Below are 21,448 nucleotides of genomic sequence, written 5' to 3'. Positions count from 1 at the left end.
TTCCATCTGCACGGCTCTGCCGTGGCACAGGCACCTGTGCGCTGCCCGCTGTGCCCCACCGTGCCCCACCGTGCCCCTGGCAGCTGCCAGCTCCCATGCCCCACCCCAGGGTGTCCCCGGTCCCCATCCTGCACCACTGATATGGGCCACAGCACCCACCGCCTGGGCTCAGGCACCGGTGAGGTATTTTGGCAAGGACGAGCCCTGGAGGGCGTGGGGGCGGCCGCCGTCGGGTGGGACGGGTCTGGGCTGCGGGAAGGCAGCGCGGGGAGGGGATAGCACCAAGAGACCTCCCCGGCCACGGCCCACGAGATGCTTGGCACGGCGACACGGCAGCGCCGGCGAACCCGAAGGAAGGCAAACAGCTGTGGAGACACAGGGTGGCCCGGGTGGCACCGGCGCTCCCGCCGCAGCCTCACGCCCCTCGACCTACACGGTGGTCTCGTACTCCAGCACCTCCTGCGGGGCGCCGGGGGTGCGGTACTGCAGGCGGGGGGTGGTGGGCGACGCGTACTCCAGCGCCAGGATGGTCTTCCGCAGGCGCCGGTCGATGAAGTGGGCATCCCAGGCCGGGTACTTCTTCCTGGGCAGGTCAATGCGGATGACGGGCCCCTCTGTCCGCGGGGCGCGGGCGGCCGGCGCCGGCGGGGCGCAGGGTCTCACCTGGAAGACGGGCACGCAGCTGTCCCGCTCGCCCGGCGCCCCGTCCCGCTCGCCCCCTGTAGTCCGCGGCAGCGAGCGCGGGGGGCTGGTGACGGCTTCCACGGGGGACCCCGGCACCACCGGGGGCGGCTCCTGCCGGAAGATGCAGCCCACGGAGCGGTGGCTGAAGATGGGGCCATTGGGGTGCAAGAGGCAGTAGTAGATGAACATGAAGAAGATGCCGAGGGCGAAGCTGGAGCTGACCACGCAGACGAGGATTAAGGCGTTGAAGTCGGAGGTGACCTTGCGGTCGTAGTAGAGGAACCAGAGGATGGTGAGGGCGGCGTTCTCCGACAGCGTGATGACGTAGTAGATGCACATGCGGTAGCGGCTCCGACCCTCCTTGACGTTGAACCAGCAGAAGATGTAGATGATGCCCACCACCATGTTGTAGATGATCTCCTCCCACTTGGACATGCAGAAATCCGTCTCGCCCTGGATGATCCAGAAGGTCATGATGCACCAGTGGGTGACGATGAAGATGCCGAAGTAGAGCTGGAACACGGAGGCGAAGAGGGCGAAGGCGATGGCACGAGCGGCGATGGTGAAGAGGTGCCAGAGGATCTGCACCACGGCGCCCTTGTAGGACATGGGCATCTTGTCCTCCCGCGAGTCCCGCAGCACCTTCTGGTAGGACGCGATCATCCAGGCCAGCGAGACCAGCGAGGCCGAGGCTGAGAGTCCTGCGGGGAGCGGCCATGAGAGCCCACACAAGCCAGGACCTCCCTCTGCCCACCCCGTCCCCTGTGCCAGCGCTGTCCCTTACCCTGCAGCGGCTCGATGCTGTTCTGCTGCACCATGATGCTGAGCTGCAGCACGAGCTGGGGCGCGCTCTTGAGGAAGGCCTCGAGCAGCCGCAGCATGCTGATGTCGGCGCTCTCGAACATCATCCGCCAGTAGAAGTGGCGGCGCCGGTGCTCGGCCTGCCACCGGCTCTGCAGCCCCAGGTACAGCGTGCGGAGGTACCTGTGCGAGGCAGGCCAAGGGTGAGGTGAGCCCACGCTGCCAGGTGAGCTCACCCCACTCTGCACACCAGGAATGCCCTGTGACCACTGCCAACCTGCTCCTGTTGATTTGGGACCATGGAAAGCCCCCTAGGTCAGGGGTGCCAGGAGCTGCAGGGCAACAGCAATGAAGAACACATCTCTGTCCCAGGCCAGGGCTCCAGTTTGGGAAGAGGCAGCTTGTGCAAAGCCAGCTCAGCACCCCAGAGCCCTGGGCCATCACCACGGTGCCCACCCAGCCATACAGTGCCTACCCACCCATCACTCCAGTCCTTGCCCACAATTCAGGGTCTGGCTTCCTCACAGGGACCCCATCCCCAGCTTCACTTTCCAGCCCCCCATGGATTCAGGCTGCCCCAACCCAGCACCACATCCGGCTGCTTCTCAAAAGCGATATTTTGGTCCCAGCTGGCGCAGAGCCCACCCTGCTTCCTCCTGCCCCGGCCAGGATGGAGGCACCAGCTGGTTGTGCCGTGCTGCCCACAGGAAGCTCCTGGCGCTCATGCCGGTGTTGCCTGGGCTCTTGGCAGGGCTGCGGGCTCAGCCACACGCTGGCCCCGGCCATCTGGTGGTCGGCCGGGGGTCAGCAGAGCCGTGCGTGGCACGGACGCACGCCCGGCTGAGTCACCGCCACCAGGGACCCTCCCCACGGCACCGGGCCAGAGCTGGCACCACGGGAGGGACGCAGGGCTGGCCAGGCAGGGCTTCCCCGGGCAGTCCTGCCTGCACCACGGCCAGGGCTCTGCTGGCCAGGAGGAGAAGGGAGCCGGGTGAGGAGGAAAACAGGTGCGGCAGGAGGACATCGGGCCACAGATTCCTCCCAGAGAATAAAATCCTCTGGCAGAGCAACGGCTTCTCCATCAGCTCCAGAATGTGCTGCCAGACAACTCCATCAGCCCAGAGCATGGGAGAAAGCCTGATGGCAGCACTTTCAGCTCATCCGTCAGCAGGAGGAGGCAGCAGCCAGCCCTGCTCCCGCTGCAGGGACGGCAGAGTGCTCCCACCCCGGGGCTGCACAGCCCGGAGAGCACACTGAGGGCCATCAGCTGGGGCCACCGAGCCCCCAGGACACCCTGCTGCCATCTGCTCTGCCCTGCCAGCCCCACTCCCAGCCCCCACCGGCCTCTCTGTGCTGGTGTCAAAGTGACGTTTTAACCTCCACCTCCGGGGCAGCGCCTAATTTTAGCCTTTGTGCAGCCTGTGCCTCGCTGCTTGGGGTGGGGAGAGGCTGTGGCCACCTGGCTCCTGGCCCCTGGCACAGATCTGCATCCCAGTGCCACCTGCTCACGGCAGCCAGGCCAGCGCTGTCACTGTGGCACCTCCAGGGCCACGGCCCCTCAGAAGGGCCCGGTGAGGGACCCTCCTCTCTGGTGGGGAGCAAGTCAGTGGGCAGCCAGGGGTGAGGGCAGAGCATAGCGGGGAAACAACACGGGAAGCAATGTAAAGCCCTGGCTGCTGTAGGGCATCACTGCTGTCCCAGGGTGCCCATGCATGAACCAGGCTTGGGAGCTGGTGACCTCATCCTGTCCCCGTAATTAGTCTTGATAATTGGGCTCATCAGTGATCCCACTGTCCACAGCACAGAGCAGCCCCCACACACAATACAGAGCCCCAGCCCTGGGTCCTGCACTGTTCAACAAGCGACCCGTGGCCTCCCCAGCTTTCAGCAAGGGCACAATTATCCCTCTGTCTGCCAGCTCCATAGGTCTCATTAAAATGAGATTTCATCTCCCATCAAGTCTCCCGAATGAAATGTTGATTCTTATTTGTTCTGCATTTGATCGTGCCGTGGTGTTTCAGCCCAGCGAGCGATCCCGGCGCTGCCAGCGCGGCGGGCGCTCCCCAGCCCCGCGCCACGGCAGCTGCACGGGAAACACAGAATCAATCACTTGAAAAAAAATCATTTAATTTTCAAAAAAAAAACTGATGATGAGGCAGAAACCGACAGCAAGAGCTCTCAGGGCTAATTGCTCCCTCCTTTGTATTGCAAAGAGTGATCCAACAAAAACCCTGTAGCAGGAAGGTGGTGGCTTGGTTGGGCACTGGTTTTGTCAGAGCCCCACTACAGCTGGATTGTCACCAGTGTCACTGTTTGCCCCCAAGTCCCAAATACTGAGCCCAGTTCTCAAATGTGGGAAAAAATGAATGAAGAGAAAAGCCCAGCTCTGGCTGCAAACAAATCCCCTAATCATCATCCTCAGATGGAAAAGGATGAGGGGCCCTCTGGTCTCAGAGTGAGCAGAGGGAAGTGTGATTTTCCTAGAAGATAATTTGGGATCTCATCCCTTAATCCTGTATTTAAACAAGGAGAAAATTGCTTCTCTGTTACAGCCATTTTAATCCCTTACACATCCTACCAAGTCAGGTCATGAGGGAGAGCTGCACATGTGCCCATGTCACCGCAGCCCCACAGCCCAAGGTGCTCTGGCTACTTGGGGCAGATGGGAGTACCTGAGGGCTCCCTGAGTGCCTGTGCTCAGAGAAAGGCTTTGTCTGGCCCTAAAAACCTCCTGTCCTTTGCACCAGGGCCAGGAGGGGACTGCCAGCACTGGGCCCTGCAGCAGGACAAGCCAACACCTCAAAGCTGGGGGCCCCAAGAGCTGGGGGCCTCCTGCCCCAACACAGACAGAGCAAAGCTCTAGGGAGCAGAGTGGTGGGGAAACCTGCAGGCCCCAGCTCTGCCACCCGTCATGAGCCCACCCAGGATGACCTTGCCCTCCTGGGCTGCTAGCAGACTGGCACCAGGGCTGAGGGGTGGCACTGGGTCCCCGAGCCAGCAGAGGATGGGGGTACACAGGCTGTGGGGGCTTTCAGGAAGAGAGGGAGCTGCTGGTCTGGCCCCAGTGACCTCAGGCAGCCAAACCATGTGTGACCCTGGGCTAACACAGACACAGGCACTGATAGGGCTGTCCCCAGCCCGGTGGGACCTGCAGCACACTCTGGCCAGCTGCCAGCCCACAGAGGGGGCAGGGGACCCTGGCACACTTGCAGGCAGGAGGACACTGGCACGAGCAGCATCCCTGCCCTGCAGAGCTGCTTTGGAGAGGAAGCTGGGGGCTTTGTGAGTGGATAACAATTCCTGAGATGCAAAACCATCCAAGCATGGCCCACAAGCACAGTGGTGGTGTGGGACCAGCTGGGGACAGGCCCTTGCTGCTGCTGCTACTTACACGGACACATGGTCATGCCACAGCAGCATCTCCAGAGACCACGGTGATGGAGCTTGTGCATGTGCACCCTGAACATACCAATGACTGCTAACTTCAACAGATTTAATCAGGAATAACCACAGAGCCAGTGCCCATAGCTGCTTTTGCAGGTGGGAAGCAGCTTTCTTTTTGGGGATTGGGGTCTTTATCACAGGTGGGGCTCAGGGCTGTGCAGTGAGGTTGGTAGAGGTGACATCTCCAGAGGTGAGGGAAGAGGCAGGTAAATCAGGAAGGGGGAGATGTTTGGCAAGGGGCACAGTGCTCTGACCAGGGAAAATGCTTTCTTTCACCTGCAGCATTTATCCAACACTTCTTTAACTGCCACATCCTCCTGCACCGGATCCAACCCCACTAATGGGTTTAACAAACTGCATTTAACTGGTCACCCCAACTAATCCCAAATCCAGAGATTAGAAAGAGCCTCAGCTGCTGCTTGAGACCAACATGTCCTGGAGGGTGAGTGCTGAGAGTTACCGCTTTAATTGGCTTAGGAGTCTCCATGGCTCAGCCGATCCGAGAGCGGGACTGACACCCCCAGGAGCAAAGCCCCCGGCTGCGGCTCAGCTCCAGCTTGGGCTGGGATCAGGTGTGTCAGGCTCACTCCAGCTGCAGGCAGGGCCAGAGAGCTCCTGTCCTCTCCCTCACACACCAAAGCAGGTTTTGCACCCACCCTGCAGCCAGAGTACCCTGAGAGTGGCCCCATTGTCAGGGGGATGGGGAGGGCAGGTGTGCTGCCAGGTGTACTGAGCACGGCACACGCTGCTCTGTCAAACAAAGTTAAACACCCAGAGCATTCCAGAAGGAGGAGTAGGGGAATGAACATGCAGACACCAACAGGGAACGAGCAAAGAGCCTCTACTACAGCACTCGGGAGGGGAAACAGGATGGAAACCCGAGCAGGGAGTGCTGCTGGCTCCAGGCATTGTTCTGGGCATTGCCTTTGTCTCCCCTCCCGGCCCTGGCTCCTCCAGAGCTGCCTGGTGCCCAGCCCAGAGTGGGGTTTGGAGCTGGGAGGGCGCAGGGCTTGGCCCGTGGCACAGCAGGGGAAGGTGCCAAGAAAACATCACCTTGTGCAGCTGGGGGGTCTGCAGAGAGGTGGGTGAAGGGCCTTGAGCTCCCTCAGCCTGTCTGTCTGCTTCTTGCCCTGCCCACAGCACCAGCCTGTCCCCAGGACTGGGATGGGGCAGCCTGGACAGGCTGGGGAGCACCAGCACCTTCTTGCCCACCACCCCACATATCCAGTGAGATCAGGACAGGAGCCCTGAGGTGCTCAGGGCCCAGCATAGTCACTTCACACCCCCAGAGCCACACTGCCATGGCCAGGCAAGTCCCCAACAGGCCCAGCACCACCAGGCAGCAGGGCTGGCAGGGCTGTGGCACCGAGCTGGGCTGCGGCTCCTCACCCACACCCACAGCTCCTGCCCACACCCACAGCTGCTACCCACAGCCCCCCTGTGCCCATGGCTGGGAGCTCTTCTCCATCACCCATCTTTCTGGGGCTGCAGAGACATTGATCCCTGTGCCTCCTCAGCTGCCTGGCCCCTCTCCATCCCCACCCATTTCCCCATGCCTTGCCAACCCCTCCTGGAGTCTCCATGCTGTTATCCCCACCCATGTCCCTGCTGCACTGTGCCGCTCCCTCCAGGCCCCGCCTGGCTCCATGACCCCCATGTGCCCCCTCCCCACGTACCTCCAGCCCTGCCCAAGCTTTAGCAGGAGGATCAGGCCCTGCAGCAGCCCCATGCCAGCCCCCTGTACCCTCACCCCCAGGCACCCTCGTACCTCCAGACCTGCCCCAGCTGCAGCAGGTGTGTCAAGCCCAGAAGCATCCGCATCCCCTCAGCACCCCTATCACCCCAATACCCCCATGCCCCCCGTTCTCCCATACCTCCCACGCAGCCACACCTGCCCCAGCTGCAGCAGGTGAATCAGGCCCTGCAGCCGCCCCATCCCCGCTGTTCCCCCACCCCCCGGGCACCCCCACGGCCCGGGTCCCCCCGTACCTCCAGACCTGCCCCAGCTGCAGCAGGTGGATCAGGCCCTGCAGCAGCCAGACGCAGAGGCGGCAGCAGCCGCGGGGGCCGCTGTCCTTGGTGCCGCCGCCGCTGTCCTTGGTGCTGGCGGCGAAGTCGTACACGAACCACCTGAGGCTGAGCATCTGCACCACGAGCGAGGGCAGCAGCACGAACAGCAGCGTCAGCCCGAACCACCAGCGCTGCCCCCGCACGTAGTAATGGGCCGCCAGCCACAGGTCCGAGGCACCGTCCGCGAAGCAGACGAGGAGCGCGCAGAACACCCAGCAGCCGTCCCGCAGCCGGTACCGCCGCGCCGGCGGCTCCGCGCCCGCCTCCCGCCGCCCGCCGCCGCCCTCGGGGCTCTCCAGCAGCACGGCCGGGCCGCCGCCGCCGCCGTCCGACTTCGCGGCCATGTTGTCGGGGGAAAGGAGGAGAAAGGAGGGAGCGGGAGAGACTTCCGGAGGGATGGAGCCCGCCCCGGCAGCGCCCGCCCCCGCCGGCCTCGCCCCGCGCCCGCCGGCAGCGGCTCCCCCCGCCCGGCGCCGGGAGCCCGCGGCGGCTCCCGCCGCTCCCCCGCCGGAAGGGGCAGCCGCCCCCCCGCCGGCGCCGCGGGGTCCCGCAGGAGCGCTCGGTGCCGCCGGGCGCCGCCCCGCGCTGGGAAGGGCAAGCGGCCCCTCCCCCGGCCGGCCCCCAGCCCCGGGCCCGCCGGCACGGACCGCCCGGAGCCGCTCGGTGCGCCCAGCCCGACCGGCGGAACCGCGCTGTCCGCGCTCCCTCCTTTCTCCTCCTTTCCCTTCCCAGCCCACCGAGTACCGGAGCTTCCCGGGAAGCTCCGCGGTCCCCAGCCCCGAGGCTCAGTCCAGGCAAGACCCTGCCCATGAGTCCAGGCTTGGCCCAAGGTCCGGGTGAGTGGAGGTGTGGGTGCCTCCTCTCCCCTTAGGCTAAGACAGGACCACAGACCACCAAAACCTTGCCCAGCGCAGCCAGAGAGGGTCTCAGCAGGGACTGGCTGGGCTCGACATGAGCCCTGCTTTGGAGGGAGAGACATAGAATCATCATAGGATGGTTGAAGGACCCTCAAAGATCAATAGAAGGAACCCCAAAGATCAATTTGTGCCAACCCCTTGCCAAGGGCAGGGACATCTTCCACTAGACCAGGCTGCTCAAAGCAGCTGTATCGTCTTTGAGAAGACCAATGATGGGGTTTGGCAGCAGGCTTTTGTTGTTGCCGAAATGAAACTCGTGAAAGAGTTACAGATGTTTTTCTCCAGCCTTGGGAATGTCCCTGAAAGTGAAATACCAAGGCCACCGGAGTCTGGGCGCACAAGATGTTGCCCTGCTCTGCCACTCCGCCTCTCCTGCTTGTTTTCCTGGGGAGTTTGGACACAATGTGTCGGGCGGAGCGAGGGGCCGCGCCCCGGGATGTGGGATGTGTGCTCACACGAGGGGCAGCGCTGTGCCGGCATCCCCGGCACGGCTGCAGGGAAAGGGCTGCGAGGGAAAGGGGAAGGGGCTTTCTCGCCTTTGTGGCGGGTCTCCAGGGACGGTGACTGCACACGGGCAGCTGCCTGCTGCCGGCAGCCCCAGCCCCCAGCCCGCGGGGCCGGCTCCGGCTCTGGCTCAGCCCCGAGGCTCAGCCTGCTGCGGGGAGCCCGGCTGGAGCCTGGCCCGTGGTCAGCACAACACGGCACACTGAGAGGGGGAGCGTGTTTGATCCCAGGAAACACAGCTAACTTCCAAATCCCGCCTTGCAGGGTGGCCAGAGGGATCAGCACAACCCGAGGGTGGGGTAAGCCTGGATTCCTGGATGGAATCCAGGGGGTGAAGATGTTACTCAGCACAAGGGAGTGGCCGGGCCTTCGGCAAGGCTCTCCCCGTGCTGAATGTATTAGCATCGATAATGAAACACCTCACCTTGAGATGCTCCTGACAGATCCCCTCCACAAATGCCTGCCTGGGGGAGGGGATGCTCCCAGCATCCCAAAGCTGGAAGAGAGCAGCCTTTCATCAACAACCTGGCAGGGCAGGGCCCCTTCCAAGGATGGGGTCCACTGGCCAGAGCCCCTGCCAACATTTGACCACTCCAGACCTCTTTGGGCTTGGTCCCTGGGGGCTCTCTGACTTGGCTGGGTGATGGAGCACAGACCACGTTGCCATGACGGTGGGCACAGTGCCAGGGAGAGGACACTTGGAAATCAGGGAGAGACAGACCACCTTTCTCCCCGGACCCTGAAACACCCCCTCTGAAGCAGCAGTTAAAGATCCACAGCCTGAGAACATGGACACCGTGGTTTGAAGTCTGATTTATCTTAACAACAGGCCCCAGCAGCCACATGAAAGGAGAAGAGAGAAAAAAACCTTATAAACATCCCTGAAGCTTCCTGTGCAGCTGCCAGCAGGCAGGGAGGGTTTCTGGCTGCATACAGAAAAGGGCTGCAAGGAAGAAAAAGGAACATGATGAAACCAAACCTGCTCTTTCCACAAAACACACAGCAAAGCAAAGCAGCTCCCGGCAGCGGGCATGTGGCTGCTTCCTCTGACTGCCCAGTTCCCAGGGGAACTGGTCCAAATGGACTCTGGTTCCAGTCTGAGTCCAGCTTCCAGGCAGAATGTCTGCCCCTGGCGCTGGCTCCAGGAGGAGAAATCCATGATGATTTGTGGCTGGGGACAGGCCGCAGAGAGCAGCACCAGCCACTTCTCACTGCCCTGAGAATGTTTTCCAGATGCCCATGGCTTGGTGATCCCTCAGCTGTGCTGAGCTGGGCCCCACCTTGCCAGGGAGAGCAGCCCCCCCCCCATTCCATGCAGCCCAACATTCCTGGCAAAACCCTGCCTGCACTGCACTGTCATTGGCAAGCCCAGAGTCACTGCTGCCTTCCACTGCTGCCAGGACACAGCCAGCCTGCTCCCATCCCTGTTCTTATGCCACATCTCATCCCATCCCATCCCATCCCCATCCCCATCCCCAACCCCATCCCCATCCCCAACCCCAACCCCATCCCCATCCCCATCCTCATCCCCATCCCCATCCCCATCCCATCCCATCCCATCCCATCCCCATCCCCAACCCCATCCCCATCCCATTCCCATCCCCATCCCCATCCCCTCCCCATCCCCATCCCCATCCCCACCCCCATTCCTCCTGCCCAGACTCTGAAAGCCCTCCCTCCCTCCCTCCTCCCTCCTTCCTGCTTTTTCAGATCTCCAGCCAGCTGCTCCCACTGACAAATGAGCATTTCCCAGCACTGGCATCCAGCCCCAATCCCAGTACATTTTCTGGTTGATGTCAGGAAGGAATCTAACCCGAGTGTGGATCATTCCCAGCCTGGAGTGCCCGTGTGTGCCCCAGCACTGGCTCCCACTGCTCCCTGAAGCTGCTGCACTTCATTTGATGCTGCCACAGACAGGGATCTCAGTTAACTGAAACAAATGACCTTATGGGATTAGAGCCAGTAATCTTCCGATCTGGGTAATCTCCCTTAAGGGATTATTTGCCCACAGAAGTCTGGTGACCACCAGCCAGCTGCTGCCTCGCTCCCTCCGTCCCTGTCCCCTGTGGTCCTCATTTCTGGCAGCCCAGAGGAGCTGCAGCACTGGGGTCACCACCTTTGGGGAGCTCCTTATCAAATTTAATGAAGTGCATGTGCCAGGGTGGCCAAGTGCTGGGGCTCCTCCTCTCCCCAGCCCCTGTTTGCTGCTTCAGGCAGGTTTGGAGCTCTCTCTTCTCAAAGCACTGATCTAAAACAGATCAGAGGTCCCCCCACCATCACCAGGTAAGCAGCAGAGCCAGGGTGGCAAAGATGGACCTTGAGAAGCTGTTTCAGGGCTCTGTCCAGAGCAGAGACATGTGACATGAGAACCCGTGTCCCCTGTTACCCTGGCTGGGCTCCTGGGGCCCCTTTCCCATTGCAGAGTGCACACGGTGAGGATCTGCCAGTCCTCATCATCAGTGCTGGGTCTCCTTGCATCTCCCACACCCCATTTTCCCAGCCCCTCTTGCTCATGGCTGGCTGGGGCAGAAAGAAGGCGTTAAAAAGCATTTCGAGGGGCAATATATTTCCCTTCCTGCAGGCAGGGTCGTTCAGGGCAGCAGATGGATATGGTCCCCTGCCAGAGCATTCCCGGGACCAGCTCCTGCCTCACACAGACCGGGGGACACCGGGGCTGGCTGAGGGTGAGCCGAGCTGCCGGGACCACAATTGGCTCCAGTCCCTGGGGATGGCAGGTCCTGGACGCTGAGCTACAGATGAGCCACCAGCTGCACCAAAGGAAACCTGAGCTAATCACCCCGCGCTTTGAGTGCCCTTTATTGCTTTCTGGGATGACAGAGAGGTCACCTGATGCTCCAAGGGCCCAGCTGCCAACAGCGGGACCGTGCTGGGAAGCAGCGAGGAAGAGGAGACAGACGGTGGTGCTGTGAAAAGCCATAAATAATTCACACACAAGGGGACCAGGCAAGGCAGGGCTCAGCCTCTGTCCCTCAGGGCTGAGGCAAGCAGGATGGGTTGGGGACCGGCTGCGGGGCCAGGACCCCGCTGTGGGGCTCAGCGCCACGCGGCCGCACCGCACCCTCCATCCTCCCGCCGGCCGGTGCCGAGGCGGCCCGGAGCCAGCCCCGGGATCGTCAGTCCGCACTACGGACCAGACCCCACGCTGGCACCGGGCACGTCCGTCCCAGCCCACGGTCACTCACGGCCGCTCTGGCGCCCCTGGCCACCCGTGTTGGCAGCCCTGGCCGGTCCCCGCCGCGTTCGCGGCCCCGCTCGGTCCCCGCCGCCCCGGAGCCGCCGCCACCCCGGGGCGCCCCAACCGGGCGGCGCTCCCGGCGGCGGCCGCGAGAGGGCGCGCTGAGCCCGGCCCCTCCCGCCGCGGAACCCGCCCGCGCGGCTGCGGCTGCGGCCCGGAGCCGAACGGCGGCGGACCCGGAGCGGCCCCGGTGGCGGCCCCGCCATGGCCCGGGACCCGGCCTTCGTGCTGCGCTACCTGGCCGAGGTGGAGGAGCTGGCCGAGGACGTGCTGGCGGCACGGCAGCAGGTACGGCCCAGCTCCGGCAGCCTCCCCCGCCCCGCTCTGTCCCGCCGCCGGTAGCCCCGAGTCCCGGCCGCTCCTGCCTCTCTCGCTCCCGTTGCAGATCGTGGACCTGGACGTGAAGCGGAACCGCAACCGCGAGGCCCTGCGGGCGCTGCAGAAGGACCCGGAGCCGGACGGTGAGGCCGGGCTGGCTGCGCCCACCGTGACCCTGTGGCCGTGGGTCGCGGAGCGGCTCCGCTGACAGCCGGTTCCTTTCCGTTCCTTTCCGTTCCCTTCCGTTCCCTTCCGTTCCCCTCCCCAGAGAAGGCCATGGTGTGCTTCGGGGGCATGTTCATCGAGCTGCCGAAGGCGAAGACCCGGGAGATGCTGCGCCAGGGTGAGCTCACCGCGAGGGCTCCGTGTAGCTATCAGTGTTTTGATAAGCACCATAATTAACGAGATGTTGGCTCAATTAACGGGTTTCTGTCCGGGGATGGGCTTTGAGGTGCCCAGAGCCTCCCGAGAGGGCGATTCTGGCCCTGCTGTGCCCTGGGAAGCACATGTGGAAGCTGCTCGGCCCCGGGGGTGGTGGAGGCAGGGTGGGACGCCCCTGTGCCTGTGCTGTGTCCCATGGGGAGTTGAGCCTTCATCCCAGAGCCCACCGCAGCCCTCCTCACTCCCACCTCTTATCCCAGACCAGGAAGAGCTGGATGAGGAGATAAACAAGCTCCGGAAAGAGCTGCGGGTGAAGGTCAACCGGCTCTATGAAGCTCAAGGTAAACTCTCCCACTGGAACCTGCCTGGGAGCAGACTCGTGCATCAGGAGATTCCTCGGTTCCATGTGTTCCTGCAGCCTCTTTCCCACAGTTTTGCAGTTCCCTCCCTGCCCCAGCAGCCTTGTCTGTCTTTGTGTGGAGCTGTCACCTACCAGCACCTGAACCCCCTCTGACCCTGGGCTGAGGTGACCCCACTTCAGCTCCCAGGGCTGTCCCTGCCCTCCCCACAGCCCCTCTCGAGTTTACCACGAGCTGCTTCACTTCTTTGGTGACAAAATCCTGATGTTTTCAATGTGTTTTCTTAGGTAAACCTGAGCTGAAGGGGTTTAACCTGAACCCCATGTCTGCTGAGGAGATGAAGCTCATCAACCGCATCCTGGAGGGCTGAGGTGGCTGTGCCACTGTCACAGCGTGCTTGGCTGTCACTGGGGGCTCATGTTTCAGTAGCCACAGTCCTTGGGACTTGCAGGACGTTGGTGTGTCCAGAGCCCACCCAGGTGAGGGCCCTGGGAATGGTTTGGCTCCTCAGCTACAAGTCTGCAGTTTCTTTGGACCACAAACTCTTTCCTGCTCTGTGCTGGATCTCAACACAGTGCTGGGCAAAATCTCCCAGCTGGGGTGGAAGTGGGATCATTAAAATCACAGCAGTGGGACATTCCTGAACTCCATGTGTATGTTCCTTGTTGGGGGTTTTTGTGAACTCTTGTGGGGTTTGGCTTCAGAGCTGCTCCTTTGTCACGTTGGGAACAGGAGTAGGAGGGGTTGGGAATCCTCCACATGCCTGAAGCACAGAGGAGGAGTTGTGCATTCAAACAAAGCAAAGCTGTACATCTGAGGCACGTCAGGAATCTCTAAGGATGTGTAGGGAGGAGCAGGAGGAGGCAGCATCCTTTTAGTCTTGCTGGGAAAACATGTTCCACTGTTGGAAGGCAGGAGACGACAGAAATGAGGCTTTCAGGACTGGATGAAGGGATAAAACTTGGGTATATTTAAAAAAGCAGCCTGAGGAGAGCTGAGCAGGAATAGCCACTGAGTTTGTCTTGTAGTAAAAGGACAATTGATGTAACCAGTAGTAGTTTCTGCAGAGGTTTAAAATTTACTGTTTTCTGTGCTCCCCCAAGTGCTTAACTTGGTCAAGATCATAAGATTTTAAAAGTAATTAGTACATGATTACAGTGAGTTTGATTTTTTTTCTGCATACAAGGAGGTGTTTGTGTCCAGTCAGGCCCTTAATTTTTTGAACTTCTGTAGAGATATTTTGGATGGAGTTTCAGAACTGTTAACATGGTTGTTGTCCTTTCTCCAGCCCTGAGGTTGCTCACCTGTTCTGCCAAATCTTGCATGAGCAACACTGCTGGGCCTGGCTGCTGGGCTTGGTCCCTTGCTCTCTTTCCTTTTTCCCAACCATGACAACACCAAACACAGCATCACCATTTCCCTGGCTCCCTGATCTCTCTCCAGCTCAGCAAGGCCTTCTCCTGCCCAGGCCAGTTCTAAACATGCTTCAAATTACACAGAATTCAAAAAAATACCCTGTATCTGTCCCATTAAAACCAAAGTGTGATTTCTTTAAACCAAAAAACCCAACTACCATTGCTTGGTCCTACTTTTTAAAATTCTCCTGCTGACACTACATACCCTAAATGTGTCTCTGTCCACTTCAGGCTGATATTTCAGACACACAGACTAAAAATAACAGACTTACTACCCCAACTGTCTTGCCTGCAGCTTTTTCAGAAGGCTGCCTGTCTCCTGGGAGCAGGAGCAGCTCACAGTGCCACATCCCAGTGCAGGAGCTGCTGTTACATAAGCCATGTGGTGCAGCCAGTCCGTGTCTCCATAATGTGATGGCAGGGTTATTTTTACAGTCTCATGGCAACAGGTTTTCTGCTCTGACATGTTTCCATAGTAGTAGCAGGAGGAGGATCAGGTGCTTGCCTGCCCTAAAAGCTTTGTTTTGCTGTGCAGAATGTGTTTAGCCCCTTTGCTTTCTTACATGGAACAGAACTAAGCTCTGCAGTGCAGAGGGCCAGCTGAGCAGCCAAGCATCCCTGTGTCAGCTAAAATGCCTCATTCCAGCCCACTGCAGCTTCCAAACTCTCAGCAGGGAGAGCCAGTGCCTTGTGCTGAGCCAGTGGTGTCCAGAGGGCAGTGGGAGCTGCTGCTGCCCAACATGAGGGGAGAGTGAACTTCATCCATGAGGGTGTCTCCCAGCCCAAGCTTGGGATCAGCACCACACTGTGCTGTGCAGCCAGATTCCTGGAAAGGTGCTTCATTTGTTTCTTCCTAGGACACAGCAGCCACAATGAAAGCATTAACAGACAGGTTACACAGCACCTTCCTCTTCCTGCCTGTAGAGATGAGGTGATGTTTCGCTTTCAGGTGAAGCTCTGCTCATGTGTTGTTAGAATCCACAGCCAGAGATGATGCTGGACACCCTGAGGTGTGCATGGCTAAGGGAACAGTGTCTGTCAGCTTCTCCAAGTATGGAGAATCCAAGTACTGCTTCCCATCAGTAAAACACACAATTAGCTTCAGGAAAGTGCCCAATAAACAGTCACCACAGTGACTGCAGAGAGTCATTTTTGGAAAACATTTGGTCCTTTTGTTCTCCTAATTCCATAAGAGCTCACACACCCATTCTTGTTCCCCAGTGAAGATGTGCATTCCCCTCCTGTACCAACAGCTTCAGGACCCAGCAGGACACACTGGTTGAGTTCTGTACCTAAATGTGAGCTTGCCATGATGTTCTCATTCACAGAACACCCAGATCTCCCCCTCTGCTGACAGGCCTGTCATTCCAGCCCAGGTCACCATGCTGCTCCTTCCCTGTCAGTTTGTGGCATCAAACTGATGGACTGAAGTACCTGAGCAGTGACAATAACCCAGCTGCATGCAGGAATCATCTCCCAGAAAAGCAGGGACACAGCTGAACAGCTGAAAGCAGGGGACATCTCTCTGCTATTAATATCTGGGGTTGTGTAGTCAATGACAAAGTGCTGCAGGACCAGCTGCTGGGAACAGAGTGCTCCAGCAGCAGCACGAGTGGGAGGCACAGTGCACAAGGACCTCTGACAGAGAGCTCTTGTGCAAGTCCTGGCTCCAACACGGGCTCCAGTCCCTTGGCAGCCCCATGCTGCCTTGTTTTCCCACTCTGAAGGGGCAACCTGCCTCCTTACTTTGCTCTGCTTCTGGATATTCGTCATTTAGTCACAATGAAGGTTAGAGGATTATGATCAGTTGCCAAGAAAATCATGGAACCAGACCATCCATCCCAAACAGTGTAATAAAACCCCTCAGAAAGTGATAAACATCTTCACCCCCTGCTTTCCCTGTTCACAATGCAAAGTGAGTCTTTTAGAAGATGAACTCGAGTTCAGAGCCTCGCTGGCAGCTGGCAGTGAGGGAAGGTGAAGTGTTTACCTCCAGAACCCAGCTGAGGAGATATGACAGTAAATTAGGGAGAAACAGGCAGTTTTGCCAATGGCTCATTAAGAAAAATGCCTGCCCACAAAATCATTACCCTGCTAGCAGGCAGGAGTGAGTGTGAAGCAATAGGAAATCCAACCCTAAATCTCTTTCCCATGTGCTGAGCCAAAGAACATTCTGAGCTTGTTGCAAAGTTTCTATTCCTGTTCTTGATGATACTAAAGAAAAAAAAATCCCCTTGGCTTCCAGAAAGAAAAGTGAAAAAAAAATCATGCTGAAGCAGTAAGTGCTGAGGAAGATTCACAGAATGAGCATTAACCCTTTTTAATTACAGATGTGGGTGTCTGCAGGGAACAGGTTCCCAGCAGAGTGTTCAGATATCTCTCTCAGAGCCCAGCAGCACTGTGATGATGTGATCAAGGACTTTTATTCCAATAAATTTCTTTCCTGACTAACTGAAGTTACTTTGGCCCTTTACCTGCAGGCTGCCTTAGCAGTAATTTTGTTTGAGGCTGTGAACATAGTAGATTGTGCACATTAGAGCTATCCCAGACCAGAAATGAGCTTAATTTATTTGTTCATTTGAAATAAAACTGTCCCCAGTGGCACCATGTGAAATACTGGGCTGACAGGACACAGTGCTGTAACAAGTAATACCAGTGACCACATCTTGTTAGAAGGAGGAGTTAAATTAGAGACATTTCATAGGAGAGCACCATCAACATAAGTCACCTCTAAGGGAAATTGCCTTGCCTATGCTTCTGCTTGCTCTTTACATGACTAAGACTGAAAGAATAATAATGATATTTTTGCTTGTCATTTTTGTAGTGCTATTTGCTGTTTCTGTTTCTCTCAACTCTTGTAATGACAAATCAGTTGCGTTCTCAGGTTCCTGCTGTTGCAATACTTGGGTTGCGAAGGTAGCAGATAAATTTCGGAGAATTTCAGCTGAATTTCATGATAAATATTTTTCACTTAACTAGGGAGAAAACCTGTGTTAAAAAAAAAAAAAAAACAACAAACAAACCAAACAAAACCCACAGAGTAAAATTCTGTTTTAAAAGGGCTTTTTGTTGTTAAGTAGCCTCAGTTCCTGGCCTGCATCTCAGTGCACCATGGACCTGGTGATGTTCATTGCTGGCAGCCAAACCACTCTGGGGGAAGTTTATCAGTGCTGATGGGGCACTGCTGTGGGACACTTAAGCAGGAGAGATGATCATAACCCTCCATCTCTGGCAAGTGCTCTGATACTTGTGATTTGCTGGTACTTGGAGGGGACCATCTTCCAGAAATAGCCAAGTTGGCAGGGTTTCACAAAACAGGGCTAGAGATCAGAGAGTTATATGGTGCTGCACCCAGCTGAAGTCTGATACTCTGGTTAAAAGCAGCTATATCCTTCCAGGTGGCAGCTTCCTTCATGTAACCAGTTCACACAGCTGTACATCTCACTTGCTGCACCACACCAGCTCATTCAGCCTGCAAACCCCTTCCTGCAAGGTGTGAAAGCATCACAAGACACCCCTGTACCAGGGTGACCTGACACTATAATCCCTTGTCTGCTTAAGAACACATTGAGGGTTTCAGATCCTGGTGGGGTGGGACATCACAGCCCAGGAGCTCAATGTAGCATTTGTCACTGCTAATCCCCTTCTGAACACTGGATGAAAATGCTTGTCCATATCCACAATGAGAGCCCCACACTTAGGAGTCAAGCTCTGTCCAAATTGCTTGATCACCCACCTGCAGCCCTGAGACATCCAAACAATTACACAAAGTCATTCCCAACAGAGACCACACATTTAGTCCATGTGATTTATTTTCAATCATAATCTCCACAGCCCAGCAAGAATTCTGAGTGAAAGGCCAGAGACCAGAAGGTTGGGGCCACCAGCCACACTCAGCAGTTAAATTCTCCAGGGTTAACTGCTATGCACCTACAGGAGAAAACAGTCCCAGGTCTCCATCAGAAGTTCCCCAGCAGCAGTTGACATCCCCTCTGCTATCAGGGTACTGCAAAACCTCACCTTTCCCTACTGAAAAGAGAGATTTATAGAAGGGAGCAGCCCTTAAAGTGGGATGTTCAACACTATCCTCCATTATGCTCAAACACCATTCTCAGATTCATGAGGAATCTGACAACCTATTTTTTTCCTTCCATCCTCCCTCTCTCTCTCCCTCAGCTGCCACCTCTTGAGAGAGGCAGCTTAACAGTGACAGCTGTGTGCAGCAATGCCAGCCTTGCTGTCCCTCTGAGGCCTCAGAAACGAAGGGCTAAGCTACATCTACCTCTCAGGAGTGCACTAACCAGAACATTACTGAGTTTAAAGTAAAAAATATCTACATTATAGATGCACAAAGTGACATTAAAGCAGAAGGCTGGCCCAGCCTCATGCCTAAAGCTGCTACCAAGGAAATCACCTGGCTGTGTGTCAGGAGAAGAGGCAGCACACTGAGGTGGCTGCAGCACACGTGGCAGCTCACCTGCACCTGCCAGAGATGCCACAGCCAGCAGCAGGGAATAGCCTGCAGGCAGCATGTCCCCTCCCTGGCCAGGAGCAGTCAGGTGCAGGTTTTGTGCTGCCATGTTTGTGACAGGAACATCTGGGCTGAAATAAAGATCCAAGACAAACAGACACTGAAGAAGCAAATACGCAATTCTCACTCTGACAGTCCTCTGTGGCCCAGTGACAATTAATTATTTTCCCTGTCTGTCCCTAACTATTTTCCCAGTTTTCAGCCATCTGAGCTGAAACCCAACACTGCATGATGCTATCTGACCAAAAATAGTAAAAATCAGAAGTAATCAACAAAGTAATGGAAAAGGAAAGAACAACTGCCCTGAGCTAGTGCTGTACCTTAAGGTGAGTCACTGGCACAAGTTGCCCAGAGAAGCTGTGAACACCTCCTTGGGAAAAAACAAAGTTTGCTTAGATAAATTGATTGAGCCCTGCATCTACTGTTTCCCAGATAACCCACTTGACAAAGTGTTATTGCATCAGATAAGGGAAAAGGCAGATAAGCAGATCCTGCAGAGGTGGGTTAATGTTTGGTGTCATGCCAATTTCCGCCCTCCCTATAAGGCACAGCTTCATGTGACAGTGTAAACTCCCACCCAAGGGAGGTATCCAGGCCTTTCCCCTAAAGCTGAATGCATTTAACCCATGGAAGTCTTTGTTGTGTGTGGGTTACTAATGGATGAAGAACTGTGACCACAAACAGTGAAACTGCACTGATCAAATCTCATCACTGGATACCTGGGTAGTGATATTTTTCCACTTCCCTATCTTTTATTGTTCTTTCTTTTTTTTTTCTTTCTCTTATGTTTTCACTTTTATATTTTTATATAAAATAATCAAAACAGCTGTATGCTTCCTTTTAAGCTGTTTTAAAACAAACCTGCCTCATATATGTACCTTGGTCATTCAGGGTTGTTTCACTCTAATTCACCCCAAGGGATTTATTCACAAGAACCTCGGTTACCACTCAAAGGTGGGTGCTAACACCCATCCCTGGAAGTGCTCAAGGCCAGGTTGGATGGGGTTTGGAGCTACCTGCTCTAATGGAAGATGTCTCTGCCCATGGCAGGGGGCTTGGAACAAGATCTTCACATCACCAGGCTGCAAACCTTGGCACACCCTCCCCCAAGGGTAGGGTACTCTGCACCTGATACTCTGGAAAGGCTTTTGATCATTTAGAGTGAGTGTGAACTCTGCTGAACTTTCACAGAGAGAACTGATGGATTTTTCCATCAAATTGAGGTGGCATAACTTTTGGGAAGATGTGTTAATCAAATGAAAGCTATCAAACTCAATACAGCAGCAACTGTGACACGTTGAAAATCAAATAGTTCTCTCCCGTGAATCACCCTGTCCTTACATTCTGTGAACCCAAGGAAGAAGAAAGGCTGCCAAAATTCAACCACCAACAGTAAAACCAGGAGTGACATTTCAGCTTTGTTCTGAGCTGCTTTGTCAAACTGACATTTCCAGTGATCTGATGACACCAGTTTTCCAATGAAAAAGGACTGGAGAGAGACAGGGTGACTGCAGCAGTGACGGGCCAGCCGAGTCCTGTAGGTGTTTGCAGGAGTTGGAAGTGACAAGGTTCATCTGATGCATCTAATAGCAAGCAGTAGAACTGCACAGTCCTTTTCTTACCCTCCTGGAATCTTGGAAAATCCTGAGTTGAAAGGGACCTACAAGGATCTAAGTCCAACTCCTGACCCTGTGCAGGATCACCCAAAGAATGTATAGCATAAATATATTATAAAAGATGTGTACATTCTATCTGTCTATCTATCTATCTATCTATCTATCTATCTATCTATCTATCTATCTATCTATCTATCTATCATAAAATCCAGTTGCTGCCTAGTGTTAGATATACTCAAGATTGGAAGTTTATATATAAATATGCACATAAAGTGTAAAAAATCAGATCCCAAAGGAACTGTCCAACCATTTGGGAAAATCCATTGTAAAAACCTTTATTGTTACCCTGGAGAATGGTGAAGGAATACGGCAGGAGGGCAGCATGAGAGAACAGACCAAGCACTGGCAGAAGGAGAGGATGAAAAAAGAGCAAAAGAACAAAATGCCTGTTGGATATTCCCAAAGAAAAGACAGTCATTCTCACCTTCTTCAATCAATTATACATTTCAGTTTTCAGGAACATTCCCCACCTTGTGACTTGCCAACCTACAGATGGGAGAGCAGACTTAGTGGCTTTTAGTTAACATTTCCTGCAGTTTTCCAGAACTTCACTGCAGAAGACCTGCATAACCTGATTCATCAGCTGCTCGTGTGCAAGCATGTTTATTTAAGGTTATGGGGGCAGGGAGATTCAACAAAAACCCCCTCATGTTTGTGTTTGGAGGATTCCTGGAGGAAAGGCAGAGCAGGCAGCCTATGGGGAACTCCCACAGCACCAAATAAACAAACTCTGTCACACGCTTCCAGAAATACACGTAACGCAACATATGTTGTTGGGAATTTTAAGTCCCATTTTAAATTTGTGTATGTTACAGAAGAACTTAATTAAACAGGAAAGACAAAAAGGGTGTTGGGGAACTGTGGCAAATTAGCAGAAAAATTCTGAAATCAGCCTAGGCTGCACATTGCATAGACGAGGGTAAAGAGTGGCCCTGATAAGGCCCCCAAGGAGCACAACTCCCACATTGCTGCCCAGGCTCAGCTTTCTCCAGCCCCAGGATGTGGCACTGGGCACATCCTGCCCTACTGCTGCCTCTTGAGTGTGGAATGGGCAGCCCAGGACATCACAACACGGGGCTGCTCCAGAGCACA

The 21,448-nt window shown here is 56.2% G+C and overlaps 2 protein-coding genes across 2 annotated transcripts; one reads left to right on the top strand and one right to left on the bottom strand.

Annotated features, from left to right (window-relative positions):
* Positions 1 to 418: 418 nt before the first annotated feature.
* Positions 419 to 7,343, bottom strand: XKR7 (XK related 7). Its single transcript, XM_058036484.1, has 3 exons — positions 6,919 to 7,343; positions 1,469 to 1,668; positions 419 to 1,385 (listed from the first exon to the last, which is right to left on the bottom strand). Exons 1-3 carry the CDS (start codon positions 7,341 to 7,343, stop codon positions 430 to 432), a joined length of 1,581 nt encoding a protein of 526 aa, XP_057892467.1. The 3' UTR covers positions 419 to 429.
* Positions 7,344 to 11,824: 4,481 nt separating this feature from the next.
* Positions 11,825 to 13,371, top strand: PDRG1 (p53 and DNA damage regulated 1). Its single transcript, XM_058036236.1, has 5 exons — positions 11,825 to 11,964; positions 12,062 to 12,137; positions 12,263 to 12,337; positions 12,636 to 12,716; positions 13,022 to 13,371. Exons 1-5 carry the CDS (start codon positions 11,881 to 11,883, stop codon positions 13,102 to 13,104), a joined length of 399 nt encoding a protein of 132 aa, XP_057892219.1. The 5' UTR covers positions 11,825 to 11,880; the 3' UTR covers positions 13,105 to 13,371.
* The last annotated feature ends 8,077 nt before the right edge of the window (positions 13,372 to 21,448 follow it).

The sequence above is a fragment of the Melospiza georgiana genome, chromosome 17 (genome assembly GCF_028018845.1).
Source record: "Melospiza georgiana isolate bMelGeo1 chromosome 17, bMelGeo1.pri, whole genome shotgun sequence".
NCBI lineage: Eukaryota > Metazoa > Chordata > Aves > Passeriformes > Passerellidae > Melospiza > Melospiza georgiana.
Note: the sequence above shows the minus strand (reverse complement) of the source record. Positions and strands in the feature narration are given on the sequence as shown.